Below are 16174 nucleotides of genomic sequence, written 5' to 3' on the forward strand. Positions count from 1 at the left end.
TGTCCTTTTGGGGCTTTTCTTTGGTCATTTGTTTTGTGCCCATAGTAATTGCTTTACCAAACATTTGTATGAGGGACTTCAGCTGAAAATCTGGCTTTGTGCTTTTATTATCAGTATTATTACTATTACGATAATTATTACTTCCAGAGTTACACCTGGCTTTATCTGTTAAAGCAGGACAGTTTGAAATACAGACAGTACACCTCCTTACCTCTGGTGCTTCAAATATGTGATCTTCCAGCACGTCTGAAACCATTAGCAAACAGCGCATCTGTTTTACTATGCAATGCAACTCACACTTGAGAACTGACATGAAAAAATATGGTACACTCTGAACAGGCTTGTTTTCAACAGCAGGACTGAAGTTTTGAGGGTCAAACAGGCGGTCGAGATAATGTACGGCATTGTCAGATAAAAATATAGACAGAGATGCAAAGACCCCAATGCCATTCTACAGATATCACACAGATACAATTTATATGAACGCAGACCTCGTACTGTTGCATGGTTGCAGGTGGTTTTAAACCTAAACATTTTGCAAGGATTTGAAGCTCCTGGCATGTCACTGTGCATATATTACTTCATCTACGCTGTAAACCTACATTCAACAGCAACAGAAGCAATTCTCCTCTCACAGCAGCATTGATAAGCCATCTCCTTGCTCTTGACTCCTCTAATTAATAAATCTCAGGGACGTTTTCCCAGGGAAGCGATGGAAAGATTTGTTAAGAAAACATACTCTTCATTTCCTCTTTCTTACTTTTCCGTATTTCCTTGCTTCCCCTTTCCTCATCCTTCTGCTCCCCCAGGTCCTCTTTAGCATTTTGAGTCTCTTCCAGCTTGTCTACATTATTCTGTGGCTCCTTTTTTATTCACTTGCCTCACCTCTTTTGTTTTTTTTTCTTTTCCTTTTTTTAGGTAGGTGTTGGAACAGTATCGGCTGACTTTTTGATTCATCTCTTTCCTCCCGCCTGTCTCTTCCTCTCATCCAACTAGCTCTCCCTAACCTCCTTTTTTGTGCTCTCTCTCTGACTCTTTCCCCTTCTCCCTCCTTTGGTAGTCACCCCCGCGACTTGGTGTTGACACGACATGCTCTCATCCTCTGTGCTAACAGACTGAGTTATGTGACCTTGTCAACAGAAGGCGGCAAAACTTCAGAAAAAGATCTCATCTGGGGATTTCAGCTCTCAGCCTTTTTATTTGCAATGCTCACGTCTAGAACAGGACTCGCACATTTAGCTGTTATTAAGTACTGGAAGATATTTTAGAAAAAGTCCCTCATTATTGTGTGTTGGGCTCGTTTGTACCAGGAGGAGCCTGCGTGTGTGTTTTCTCTAGATTACTGGAAATAGCAAATAATCAGAAACATTGGGCACCTGCATTCAGTTAGCAAGCTGTCTCCACCTTACTCTGATGAGTCTCCTCCAGCAGATACGTAACGTGGTTAAGGCCAGCTTCCTACTGCACAAAAACTGCTGTGCTGTTACTATATTAGGTAAAGGGGTTTTCCTAATGCTCCCAGAGGATGCCACTCAGATAATTCGGTCTTTTTTACCTAGCAGCCTCTCTCAATTTTCAGGTGCTATGCTATCACAGGTTCTGACACACTACCGATTTCCAAGCCCTTCACGTAAGTAACAGAAAATCAAAAAAATCTTTTAAGCTGCTGTTGTTTTCTTCCCCAGAGCGGGGGGATAATTGATACTACTGTATTCACGCTCCAGTGGTGGAACTGGCAGATAATGAGGAGAGATACCAGACGGAGCCACGTAACTGCAGCATGAACATGCAAGAAGTGTACAAATCCAACAACGTTATTTTCACGGGTTTTGCAAATATTCTGAGTCCCCAGGCAACCAGCTACAATTGCTATTCTTTTCATCAGACCGATGTTTAAATAATAGCCATCTAGTAGTGGGTATTCTGTTGGAAATTTAATTACAAATTTTCCCTGATGTTTGTCAGAAAACTTTGCAAGTTATGTAACACGTGGAACTCCTTCCTGGAGCACTGAAGATTTTATTCACCCCTAACATATGAAAATATTATAGATAGTTTAAGAAGAGCACTTGAGTTGGAATACCCTTGAAAGCCTTAAATTGGATTTAGAAACAAATCTCAGAAAAGGGTATCTTCTAGACATAAGCATGAGGCATTACCAAGGTGCAGTACACTGTACAAAAATAGCCCATACACGGGATGCTGCTGTATTAGGAAAGAATCCTCAAGAAGTATAATGCACTGTTTCAAATGAGTCATTTCTGAAAAGGATTTTTAGGGCAACAGGCTAGATGGAAACACTTTGCTGAAAGAAAGGACATCGCCTTGTTTGTACATCAGAGCGAGCACTGTGCAGCAACTGACCCAACTAATGATGGAGAGATGGGTTTGTCAAAAAACTCACTAGTTTTGGACCTTCCAATCTTTATATGCCAGGTTACTATGCATTTTGATCTTTGCATAGCTTTTCCATTTTTCTATCTGTCGAATCATCAAGGGAAAAAGCTTTCCACCAGAAAAACAAAGGAACAAACAAGCCGAGGCCACTGGACCTAAGACAAGGCTGCCAGGGAGAACAACAATTGGAGAGATGGCCGGAGGGACTCCGTACCACTCTCTGGTGGGCTGAGCTTTTCAGCTGAGCAGCCAGCAATAAGAAAAGAGAGCCAACTTGTGAAATAAGTAGAGATGTATCACTTGGACAGGCTCCCTCTCCATAACTTGTCTTCAGCTGCTATTTGTCCCAGTTTTTGTGTATTAACTTGAATACAAGGACAGAGGGTATGTCCTTCTAGGAACACCTTTGTTTCCCAAAAGCAGCATAAAAAGAATAGAGTACAAAACTGCAAGAGCTCGTATAGATTGTAGTGGCACAGAACCCATAAAATAATCAATTTTCCAGCTCCACAGAGGCAGAGCATATTCCCCTTCCCCCTTCCCTGACCTCTCCTCTAGAGTTTTGACATGAAGACAATTCTTTGTTTCTGACCTCCAAGCCATTAAACTCCTCAGTAAGTAATTTCTATCTCTGTATTTTACTTTCCCTGCCACAAACAAAAGATGATTCACATTTTGAAAAAGAATTTGGGACAGTGTCTGTGAAAAACAAAGAAGGACTCTTGCTGAAATGGTATGCTAACTTGGACAGATACTGCACGCAGTCTTGCCATGTAACCTGGCTCAAGATCAGCAATGCTTGAGCTTAAATTAAGTTAGTCTACAGATCTGTTTATGTGGGCATCGGTTAGAATAGGGGCAACCTCTAGTTTTATAGTCTGTGCTAATACTGAAGAGAATATAACTTCTGGAAACAAATGTTATCCACGCATCATCCTGTCCAGTCCCAACACAAAAAGGTGCAATGAATGAGCTGATAAAAATCTTATTACTAAGACACATTAGTTTTAAACACTAAAGGATAGCCTTTAATTAAAAATTCCTAATACTGACGGAGATCAGATAGACAGCCATCAGAAAATGGGAAAGAATATTTCCCATGGAAAACATGCCTGTGGAATTAACGGCTGATATGGATCCAAACTGCAGGACAGTCTCAAGAACACCAACGACATCTTTGATGGAAGGGTTCAGTAATTTGGCAACTAAAACTGTAGCCACCAAAGATGAATTCATCTGCATAACTAATAAATACAGGAAGTGAACTCGACACTTCAGAAAGAGACCAAGGCTGAGACACAGCCCTATTCTCCAACAGCTCTCTTTAGACAGGTAGTTATTTCTACTGACAGAAGCTTAACCTCAGCTACTCAGATGTGCTCCTTCACATAATAAACAGAGATGAAATCCTTGTCCTGCTGAAATCAACAGCAACCCTGCCATTGATCTCCCCTGGCCATTTCTCAAGTCATAGTGATATCATTGGTTACGAGTGAATCGACTGAGATGATGAAATATATCAGTTTTATGACACAGTACAACTCTATTAGTGATGCCTTTCACAGGTGTATTAATCTGTATGGATGAGGTACCATCTGGTACCACAAGGCACTACTTACTACACAGATTTTTCTGTAGACAGGAACTATATTTTTAACTATTATGGTATATATATAAAAAATGGAAATACAGTTCTTAACACTATATGCAATTTTATGGTAAATAGTTTGTGGCTCTTACCTTTGTGCACAATGATGAGCCTCTCTCTGTTTCTATGAAACTTTAGAAACAATATTAAGATTGAATTGGTTGGTAATGGGATTGCATAGTTGTTCACTTGGGAATGTTCACTTCCCTTACGTTTTCCACTTCTAGAGAGGCATTTTTTTATAATTAGGAATTTTTTAGATGTTGAAAAAGTGTGGCTATGAAAGAGTGATATCTCTGAGTATTAGCAAGACACTACTATGTATTCAAGAAAACAGTTTTTTTTAACTACAGACAACGTTGTAACTGCAGAGAAGGGATGGGAAAGCGGGGGAAGAAAAAGGGGTATAAGAACTAATTATTATAACTTAAGAAAGCAGCAGACCCTGCTGCCCAAACCACTTCTGCTTGGGCTAATGCACTGAATTGGACCAGCCCTTCAAACAATTTCTTCATACAGCCTTCAAGATAGTCACCTTAATATGCTTCTAAAGTATGAATAATCTCAAATACTTTGATACATGCCCATATTACTAATGGAAATATGATTGCTATTATTACAGACAGATCTCATGACTTTTCATTCCTTTTCTATGTGTGGATTTTGCAGGCCGATGTTGACAGTTGAGCAAGTTGTTACAGCTGGTCACAATATATCTGTCAGAAACTTTTGAAACTAAGACTTTTCAGTTAATGTAGGGAATCTTTTTACTGCGGAAAATGGATAGTTTTACATTTTCCACTTTTTGTGGCTTTTTTTTGTGATAAATATGTGTTTAGGGAAACTGCCGTGAAAGGACCTGGACAGAGTGTTCACAGGTGCGGTAACATTGGAGCTCAGATCCTCAGGACCTGCACCAGGCACAGTGGGGGAAGCTCACAGACCAGGGCGCACAGCCACCCCTGCGTTCAGAAAAATTATCACTGAATGTGCACAGCTGCTGTCAAAGCATGCAGGGAAAGATGGGAATATATGTTTATTTCAGTAAAAAACAATAGCCGGGGATCCTGATTTTTCTAAAACTGTATTCCCAGAGGTCCTACCCTTTCACCAAGGGGACCCTTATCATATTCTCTAAAATCTGCCATGTCAAAATTGGAACTACTACTAAGTGAGGTGCTAGCATTCTCAAGGTAGTTTAAGAACACCTTCATATTATGATGGGCAATGCATCAGAATTAATTAGTATGAAAGCTGGTGAGGATAAAATGATGGCTAAAACATCAGAAAGAATTAGACTGAAAGGTGGTGAAAAGCCCAACAGCCATAAGCTTTCTCTGTGACCGAGCTAAAGGAACACTTGGATAAATAGGGGCTGACACAGCAAACAATTCCTTTACAAAAGACTTTCAAAAGTGCCTTCTACAATGTTTCAAGTTGAAAACAAAAATGTCTCAGATGCTTGCACGCAATTCATTTCAGCAAACTCTATTATGTCCAAAAATCTCAAACAAAAACCCTCATCAAATATTTCAGTAAGTATACATTTCTACAGAGCACCATGAGCTTGAATTGCCTTTTAGTCACGGCACAGAGGAGACTTCCTGAATACACAGGACCGTTTGTTGTCAACTGCTTCACAATGTGCATTCATGAAAAATGTTATAGGTTAGGCACTTTCAGTATGTGGAATGTCACCTGGAAGAAATGTCATCAGAGCTGGCACTGATGCGGTGTGGGGAAAAAATCAATGTATGTATGGCTTGGCAGCATTTGCAACTGTTCAGTTTGTAACCTCAAAACTCAAGAGAGGACAGTCTGAACAAACACAGCAGGAGTCATCAGACTCTTTCCTCAGCTCTACACACACATAATATCACACTGTTCCTTTCAAAACATTGTAAAACAGTACAGTATCTAAGCAGAAGCTGATGCTCCTCTTGTCAGTAGTAACTCTCATACTACTCCTTTAACACACAATTTAGGGAATAAATAAATAGCAGTGCCATCTGCCACGCCCCACAAAGGACCAATTTATCAAGCCCAGCAGTAGTGGACAAATCTTGACCTGCTGTGGTGGTACAGTACTCACATCCTGAAGGATGAGCTCTGCTGTCACCTGCTGATGAACAGCAATGCCAAATGGTTTGCCATGCTTTGATATGGAAAACAAAGTAATAATGAAACATTTTGCACAGGCGCAACTAGAGAAGCAAACATGATGCTTTTCAGCTCCAAATACTGCATAAATAGTACTAAGTAGCTGATGGCAAAGTGTAGCCTTATCTTTCCCTTAGCATTTAAACATATAGTTGAGAAAAAGAATGTCCGACTTGACATACCAGAGTGGGATGAGGTGGTCAGATTTCTTCTCAAGAAACTACTTTTATGATTACTGATGCAGCAATTTTGAAACTTTGCATTGATGCATGTAATTCCACATTATTAAAAATATTCAGATACAGGTTCTGCTACACAAGTTTGGTGTACTTGAGAAATGAGTAATTATTTCTTTTTTTTTCTAAAAACATACAAGTCCAAAAAGCACAGTGAGATTTTTTGAACAAGCATTTTAACCAAAACGTTTTCATCACAAATTATACTTTGGTAGAATGGCAAAGAATCATTCGATTAAGTCTTTCTGTCATTTTAGAGCAAGATTTGCCACAGTCAGAACTTCTGTTTTGTGGAAGAGTCTCTTTAGATTAAATTTCCTCATGACCAGGGTGACATTGCTCTGGGAAAGGTACCTTATCACCAAACACAGCCGATCCCCACAACTAGCCTGGGATGTAGGACACACAAGTTCAAATCTCCACTGTTTCAACCTAATGAGGATTCAAATATGAGTCAAGGAGTCAAGGAAGGAAAGATGTTATTCTTGCTTGCAAACAATGTTCCTTAATCACTTCTGAGGGGATTAGCTCTAAGTGTATGCAGAGTCATGCACAGGAAAATCAGTGTCTTACACTTTTGTTTATGCAAGGAAGTGTTTGCATTGCTTTACTCACCATTCCATGATTTAGCCATGCTGGTATAAAATTATCAAGCAGCTTTGGGTAAACCAGTTCCCTGTCATAGATATAGATGCTCCAAAACATCGTCACAACAAACTAAGAAGAAAAAGAACAAAAGACAAGACATTTAAAAATATATGCTTCTGAACAATTAACTATGTATTTTAGATAGCAAAATGGGGCATTTAGCAAATGACTGATGGACAGACACAGAGTAATTTGTTCTTTGACCAAATCCTGTTTTAATCAACAGTGTGAATCTGGATTATTCTTTGCATTCACAGAAGTTTTAACTTTTCTTCTTTTCTTTCCTTTCTTTTTTTTTGACTTTCAGCCTGGAAAAAATCTCATTTTTTGACTTACATGCCTGTGGCCAAATTACAACTGAGAACTATACTTTAGTAGCAGATGTGGCACATAAATAATGTTTCACCACTAACAGGATAGAAAACAAATGGAAAATCAGGTAAAATATCACTTGGAATTCATAGAACATATAAATATGAAACATTCACCCTGAACAGAAGCCTATAAACTCATCTTTGCACTTTTTCATGTCAGCCATCAAAATAGCATTGTTTAAGAAAAATATTTAACCCTTTAAATACTCTGAACACAGTTTATGGACTGGGATCCACAGGAAAGACGTCTAGTATCCTGCTCATTTGTCAGTATGAAATTTGGCTTGGTTCTTGTCAGAGACTACTTACCAGGAGCCCAGAGAAAGACCATTATTTCCTCTAGACTGAGGACAGGACAGATGGCTGAGATAAAGTTTGCACTAGGCTAAATTTTTGCCAAAGTGTGCACAAATTCTATAAGACACCCTGATGTCTGAAAAGCAAAGACAATATAAAACCGCAAAAATCCACAAAAATAGTAATTTTAGCTTACCTTTGCTGGGGAAAGAACAAAGTAAGTAATCTTCTAATTAAAACACAATTGCTTTCTTTCCTTGAATTTGAGTCATAGTTTTCTAGTAATAAAAGGCTTATTGTTTACAGCAGTAAAACCTAATACTTGGGCCAGGAGCTTTTTAGTGACCATTTTCAGGGGATCTCTACACAGTAGTGACAAGTCGAAGTTTAAAGTTTGAGAGGCAAGAGATAGGACTTTCACTGAGATCAGCAGGGAAGTATTCAGTTACATCCAAACCGATGTGGCCCATGATCTTACGGCTAATTTGGGGGATCAGTAAAAGAAAGTGCAAGAAATATGGGGTGAGCACAGCAAGGTCAGCAAATTACTAGTGTGTGTGATAGTGTAGGCATAAGTTGTTTTATGTGCTTCTGACTTTGGAAAATTAAAATTGAGGTTGCAGTTTATCAATGGCACCTTGTTCTAACCACAGACACGCAGACTTCGGCCAGCCAGTTATGTGAATGACCTGAACCAGCACACTGTTCCCTCAGTGTGCATACAGTACATAGTTTCTTGGCTTCCAACACACTTGTCCATCTGTTATGATAGCTATCTGTGCCTGCTCAGAATAAGCCTGGACTATTTGACTAGTGCACAGAGGCCAGGAAAAAAAAAAAGGTTATGATGGACAGCCCGAAAAATACTGCAAGTGTAAGGTACCCCACAAGAAGTCTCTCTTCTGGGCCAGTCTTGGCATTGGCACAGCCTAGCTCTTTACGCACCTGCTGACACGTATGTGCCAAGATATGAATAGCTGAACAGCAGGGAAAATGGAAGCAAAGTATCCTCTTCTCTATAGGCTTCCTAGAAGTCGTGTATTATCACAGTGGGTCTCTGAGAACCTGCTAAGACCAACTGGGACATAAAAACATATTCTCAGGCACATGAAGACCAAGAGTGATAATGCTTTTTTCCAAGGAAGCCTTTCAGCAAGAAAAATCACCCAGGATTAGGTTGAACCCTATTACACTGAATACAACAAAGCTGGCATGTTTTGACCTGTGATTTTTGTGTGGAGCAGAATAAAACAATAGACTTTGCCAAGGAGGTAAAGATAAGAAATGAAGGGATGTGCCATCTGTCCCTTAAACAAAGTCAGCCAATGGATGGAACGGGATCAGCCTAGCTGGTTGCAACCATCTGGAGCTACAGACGGCAAATGCTGCTTAGCAAAGCACTATCACAAGGCAGACATAAGGTAAAGGAAGTGCGCAAAACCCAAGGTGTTACAGAACTAACCTATCCCGGAGGACGACCCGACATGAGACTAACACAACGCCCTGGGGAAGATCCCTTCCAGTGTCTGAATGGTTCACCTTACCTTTCCTTACAATCAGTTCATTTGGATAAAATGAACTATGAAAATAAACTATTGCACCATGAACTAAAATGAACTATAAAAATGAACTATCTGGATAAAAAGAACTATAATGAGGACTTGCTATTTAGCTATCTTGGCTGCTTCTGAATTTGTTCACTTTGATTAATGAGCAACTGTTGGTCCGGTACTTTTAAATCACCTCTACTACGCTTACGCTTTGGTACTGGTAGACTTCTATTTGGGCTGGGCTTTGTCAAGATCACACACGGTCATGCAGTGCCAGACCATGATACAACTGAACTGCTTCTTTACACTGCCTATGTGAGGCTCAATCGGAATTGCAGCTCTTTTATGCTCATGCCACCTTCCTTGTGGCACAATTCATCACTACTGTGGAGACAGTCATGCTATGACCCTCACATGCCAGGTTGAACAGGCTGCTCATATGCAGCAGACATCTTTCAGGGAGCCCAATACTTTTATTTTGTTTTGGTCCCAAGGCAAAACAGCATAAATGTCACCCTTCCACTTCATTTTTAGACAAACTCAAGGCCTGGAAGTCAAGGAAGAAAACAGGCACCAGCAATTGCTTTTACACATCTTTGCACAGGAGCCTTCTAAGATTGCCAGCTTTCCGAAGACAGCGATTACTTGGTTAAACATAAGGTTAAGCAACATACAAAAGAACAGAAGAGTCCCTCATTTGCTACTTATCCTATCTTGGGTCATTACAGACCAAAGGGAACCTCACATTTGCAAGTAGACCTTGGAAACTGTTTGAAAATATGGAGTAGCTCACTTGTCGCAGGCATCCAAAGTATTGCTAAACAAATACACAGCACCAGGAAAAAAAAAAAAAGGCTGAAGACTAAACTCTGTTTTTCCCACTTAAGGAGATATTCCTTGAGTTTTTGTCCTCTGTCTCGGAAGCTTCAGAGGACATGAGAAGAGCATGTGGCACTGCCAAGGGAAAAATTTTAAAGGACAAGTTGGGAAACAGTTGGTGATTCAAAAGGGAAAACAAGTGGCTTTATCAAAACACCACAAATGGAAGCAAAGAGAAACTAAGAGAGGAAAGCCAGTGAAAAGAATTGCATAATTTGCTGTTTTACATGAGCCCAACCAAGAAACGTTACGCAAATGAAGAATGAACCCAGTGGAACTTTATTTTCCTGCACTATGTGTTTTTGTTTTTGGCTGGGCTGCACAGTTCAGCTCACTCATTTCCTGGATGGCCTCGCGACAAAGAAAGAAAAAAAACCAACCCTTTGACCCTGACAAAATTTCTTCTAAGTACAGTTAAAGGTAAGCTTTCTGGCTATCTCCCAAGACATTTGTGGTTAACTGTGAGTATAAATATATTGTTTGTGAGCCTCCTTGAGGGTTAAAGGCATTACATATAGAAGCAAAGTGTCATTAAAGGCAGACCACAGTAAGCACAAATTGGCATGGTACTGGCCTAGGTGGGATCTAGTACTAGCACAGCATGACACCAAATGAATTTGAAAAGGGCCAATAAAAGAACTCACAAGGAGTGGGAACTGAAAATCAGGGAAGACTCCCCTCGGAGAAGAGAGCTCAGGAGGCAGTTGTACCACTGCTTGCTCATGTTCCCATCACCAGCTACCACATCACCACAGATGAGGGCAAAATCTTGAATAGAGACATTTTGGCATGGTTGAGTCAGTTATGGAAATAAAAGTATTTTGTAGTCTGGTCAAACAATGAGGTAAGTAGGAGACTGCAGCAAATGGCTACACATCTTTTCTTGGGATAAGATCCCAGATCAGCATTATTGATGATCTACAGAAGGGTGATCAGCTTTCCTTTTGACTGTACCAGTACAGAGAAACAAGAGATAAGAAAGCATGCCTGGCTCTCTCTTTCGTATCACAGGTTTTTAAAAACATAAAAGTATAATATAAAGAATATGAGATCATTCTAGCAAGTTTAGACTCAGACCCGAATGGAGCTATTAAAGCTACATGATATAAAATATCAATTGTAGAGTTTGTGATTTTCTAGGCAGCAATCTCTCTTCTAATATGTAACAATATCAATTTCCTTTCTTCTTCCTATTTCTATTAAACATAGTCTTAAACAACTAGAAAAGCCTGTTTTATCTCTTCTTCCTCTTGTTTGGTACAAATTACAAGAAACATACTGATAAAACCATATATAGTTTACACAAAACACTAAATAACCACAGAAACTCGGCACCTTCATGATCTATGCCAAACAAATAGAAAAAAGTAGGGATAGTCTAAACCACCGGTGTAGTCTCTGACTTTTAAGCATGTCTCACACTTTTCTAGCAGTGTAAATTATTCCAAATGTAAATCTCCTTTACACTGATAAAGGAGGGGTAAGTGCAGCCAGTACAGATGAGAACTGGTAATGAACTTCTGAAATGTCTAGGCAAGCATTTTTCTTCAGTGGATGCTTCCTGATCTCCTAGGCATTTGAATAGCACCCCAAGCTTATAATAAACTAAAAAAGGGCTAGGAAGTGTTGCCCACAGACTTTTTGTGGAATAAAGCTTTACTGCATAGAAAATCGGTCTGGTGATTACTGATTTCATTCTCTTAAGGGCTGTATTAAAAAGAGCAACAATAAGTAAACAGTAGTCATTTTGTCCTTCAAAGAAGTTCACGTTTATTTCTTGATGCTCCTAAACAAAACGGTAGGTTGGCAATTCAGTTCTATGTGAGCCCCCAAAGAGACACAATGCATAACACAACACTGGAGAGATGTGATCTGCTGCAAAGATTTTGCAAGATTTGATTTGTTGCAAAGCCACCCAAGGAGACTGCTTGCCCTTGGGCTGGTTTTTTCCCCTCCTTTGGAAGGTGGGAGGAGGCTGGTGGTCAGACTTCCCAGGTGGTTTATATGTAACACTTTTTTAGGGAGTACTAAAAATGAAACACTTTGTTACATTTTTTTTCACACATCATTGTTTGACTTGGGAGTGGAAACCCCTTTTCTCATTTGTTTTTCAGAACAAGTCATCTCAAGGGCTTCAGTAAGCAGGAAATACAGAAAAAATTGTGTTGAATTGCTCTTGAGAACTACAGTTAGTGGGCTTTAAAATGTTCCCCTAGTATTTGCATTATTCCTTAAACATGCCCTGTGTAAAACACCGAGCAATAAAAATAATTTAGATGTTAAGGTAACTGACAAGTACTTAAGCATGACCACTGCTGTTACATTAGAAGCCCAACAAGGATTTTATTCACATCCGTCCCAATTTTATGTGTGAAGGTTCCCTTGTGTTGCTACTGGAAACCACTGAGAAGCTCCATGGAGAGCTAGGTGGGTGAGTCTCAAAGAAAGAAAGTCTGCATTTGAACTTTTTTTTTTTTTTTTTTTTTTTTTTTGGAGTGAGGAAGCTGTTGAGAGTATATGGGAAACAGGGGAACTTTAACTTTTTTTGTGCAGACACTCTGCTGTTTAATAACTTCCTTGCAACAAGCACCTCCGGCATACCAAAATTTCACTGGCTATTTTCTTATGCATAAATAGCTCTTTAGAGAACAAAGCCAGCGTTAGATGTTTGCTACTTTTGGGCCCTGAACTTTTGCTACCCATAATCCCACCGAAGAAGAGCCCCCAGTGGCTGGCAGTCCCTCAGGCACTGGCCAAGGCTTTGGCAAGCGGTAGCTGCGGTGTGGTGGGCGCTGCTGGAGAGGATGAGGTTTTGGGAAGGAGCTAAGACCAGTGTTAAGTTATGAAGTGCTGCCGTTTGTCTCCCAGTACCCAGGAGAAGAAACAACAATGAAAACAACCTTTTTAGGCCTTCTTTGTAAGAAGTGAAATAATATGTGGTAATCGATTGCTCCCTCTCACCACAGAAAGGTCACCTTTGGAAATGGAGAGCCCCTGTCCAATGAGCATGGCCGTTTCTCACTATTTTCTGGATTTTTTTTTTTTGTTGTTGTTTAAGACAGAACTTGTTTCTGTATGAAACCCTTGGGAAAGTAGCTAGCTCCAGGTATGCAACACATCTCTCGGGAATGGCTAACTTCTAAATGTTGCAACAGTACTTCTAGTGCAGGCAATGGCTAACTGGGATTCCTCGCTTACTGGTGGCAAGAGAAACACCACCTGAAAGAAATGCGCAGAATTACCAAGACAAAGTGAAGCTGAAATTCTCCAAGATCTTGAAAAGTTCCAAGGTCAGGAACACTGCAGGGGTGGAGAAGCACACATACAACAGTACGGAGCTGGAACAGCAGCAGGAGAGAATCCCTGAATCCTAAGAGCCAAGGAGGGTGTGCTTTGATGCATGTAAAGGCTTACACTTCTAGATTGAAAAAGGCACTTAAAATCTTTAAATAAAGACAAATAATGTGGTGATGTTCTCCTTCTTCAGTTCTACTGTCAACACAGTAGGAAAAGCATCTGTTGCCAATCACAATCACAACTACTTCTAATTCCCAATCTCCCTTAAAATACGAATGTAACATATAAATCTCCGCACCCATAAAATGCATATTTGCAAGCCTGTTTGTTTATACACAGATTTTTAAAAAAACTGTATTAGTTGATCCAGTTTCTTCTACCACGGCTGGAGAACTGCAGTCTGTTACCCCAACAGGAATCGTGGCAGCTCCCAAGAGGCAGGCCAGCAAGAATAGTAAGGGAAGGCTACCAGCTGGGTTTTTATGAAAGAAATACCTGCACAGAGTTTCACATATGCTTTGCATTTTCTAGCTTTGCAAAAGCATTCTGTGTTTCTTCACGTATTGTGAAATCCGACATAAATGGTGAAATCACATTTTAATGAAGCATCTCTGAATATATCAAATTATAAATGACAGATTGATATGTTGTGTTAACTGCTGTTAATTGACAGTAAGTGATCACCTTTTGTGAAATAGTACAACTTTAGAGGCCACATACAGTTTTCTAGTAGCCCTACCATGAAAAAAAATTTGCTTGCAGTGAATTTATTTTGAACTACTGTACACTGAAATAAAAAATTAGAATTAAAGGTTGATCCTGAATTACAATAAAAGCAATACTTTAATGAAAAGTTCACACACTTTTTTTAGTGTAACCTGAACTTAGAACTAGACTGACACAGATCATATTTCCATGTAAAAACCCATGAAATTCTAGATTTTCAGCTGCTGTGTGTGGTATGAGACACGTAAAGACACTCAGCACCTTTTGCCATTGAAAGCGATGTGCAATGTCCCAGTGGAGCAGGACTTGATCCAAAGAATAGTTTTCTTTTGAAAAAGACATGTAAACCCCACATTTTTCCATACCTTCTGTGTGCTTTTTTACATTACTGACAAACTCCTTTATTTCCTACCCCATTTCTTCTGTCAGCTCTGAATCCCCTATGGGATTAGCAGGGAGCAACCTGGAATTATGCTTCCCTTCTTGCTCGTGACAAAATGGCTTACAGCCCTAACTCCGGTCAGGTTGTTACGGTGTGAAACATGCCACAGCCAGCACTTTCACTACTCCTGACGATGACACACGCTGCAGAAAAAGTCCAAATTGACTCTCAAGATGCTGCTGGTACAATTCACATTTGAAATGACTTGTACAATCCAGTTCCTATTGTAAAGTACATTTTTTCTAGTGAACCAAAAATAACTTCAGCAACACTACTGCTCCCTTACACCTGTGAAAAACGAGAGTAGTAAAATCATCTCTACCATTTTTCCCTTTCTGCATCGTCTTTTGCGTAGAGGTGGGAAAGCCTTTCAGCCAGAAAACAATCAGTAAATAACACCGCTCACCCAGTCTGTAAGGACATGCACAGATTAAACACCATACTTACCACTCCAACAGGGAAAGCTAGAACAGCCATCACCCAGTCACGAAGGGAAATGAGTTTTTTCAGCTGCCTCTCTTGCTCTTGACTGTCATTTCCTTTAGTGAGAAGACTGGACAGGTCGGTCAAGACGCAGATCCCGAAGAAGACAGCTTGGATAACCTGCACAGAAGGGGAACACACTCTTGAACACAGAGAAGACCAGACCTTTGTCAGAGAGCAAGTCAGACACAGGTGCGCATGATGAATATTGCCAGGGAATTGACGTGGGGAGAGGGAAAATGTCAGTCCCTTAAAAATGGGTAGAGTTTGTTCACATAAAAGCCACTTATACTTCTAGACTGAAAGCCCTGCATGCACCTTGCTCCTCATGTATGGGGAGAATCGATGGGAGTGGAAGGACTGTTCCAGAGGTGGGACTTCCCACCCTCACCTCAGACATGTGCCACCCGCTGGGGACTGAACTGCAGCCACCCCTTCCTGCTTCACCCCATACAACTTGTCCCCAAAGCCATAGCATTCGCCTCTGAGGCGGAAAAAGTGAGGAACTCTCCCTGTAAAACAAAAGGAAAGAAAAGAGATGAGGGGTTCTTTCCCTTGCAACAGGAGGTGTCCCTTGGAGACCCTGCCTGCCCCAGACACTCCACCCAGAGATGATTGTCATTTACGTGCCTCTTCCTTTTTTGCATGTACATATTTGTGTGCAATATCGTAAGATTATCTGTTATATTAAATCGGTAGTTTAATCACCTGAACCCACTGATTTGGTTCAAACTTGACTTGATCTTAGTTTGATCACTACATTTTTCTTCCTTAATTAGCTTAGTGAAATTGTAATAAGTTAGCTCGGGAATGCTCTTGCCTGAGGAGCTGCGCATCTTTTCTAGTACAGTTCAGAGGAAGTGCACGCAGCTTGTTTACTCCCCGAGCTGGAAGCCCGGGTCACAAACCCACACGCATCAGGTAATCTCAGGTAAAAAATTAACAAAACACAGGCTTGGTTCCCAAATTGCACAGTGATTCATCAGAAAACATAAACATATGCTTAAAATACATACTGCATGTTTTTCAAAGTAAGC

The 16174-nt window shown here is 40.2% G+C and overlaps 1 protein-coding gene across 7 annotated transcripts in view; it reads right to left on the reverse strand.

The window, feature by feature from the left end:
• The window catches only part of AIG1 (androgen induced 1), a 126208-nt gene that overhangs the window by 71552 nt on the left and 38482 nt on the right, over positions 1-16174 (reverse strand). For 6 of the 7 annotated variants that reach the window (XR_014227811.1, XR_014227812.1, XM_082307958.1 and 3 more), the window contains exons 2-3: positions 15102-15257; positions 7057-7158 (exon numbers count right to left, since the gene is read on the reverse strand). Coding sequence is in view for 4 of the 7 variants with exons in the window: in XM_082307958.1 (XP_082164084.1) it covers positions 7057-7158; positions 15102-15257 (258 nt within the window). In the remaining 3 variants the exon portion in view is untranslated. Of the gene's footprint in view, positions 1-7056; positions 7159-15101; positions 15258-16174 lie in introns of those variants that run through there. The other variant, XR_014227813.1, reaches the window with a different exon arrangement.

Source organism: Platalea leucorodia, assembly GCF_965183815.1.
Source record: "Platalea leucorodia genome assembly, chromosome: 3".
Lineage (NCBI taxonomy): Eukaryota > Metazoa > Chordata > Aves > Pelecaniformes > Threskiornithidae > Platalea > Platalea leucorodia.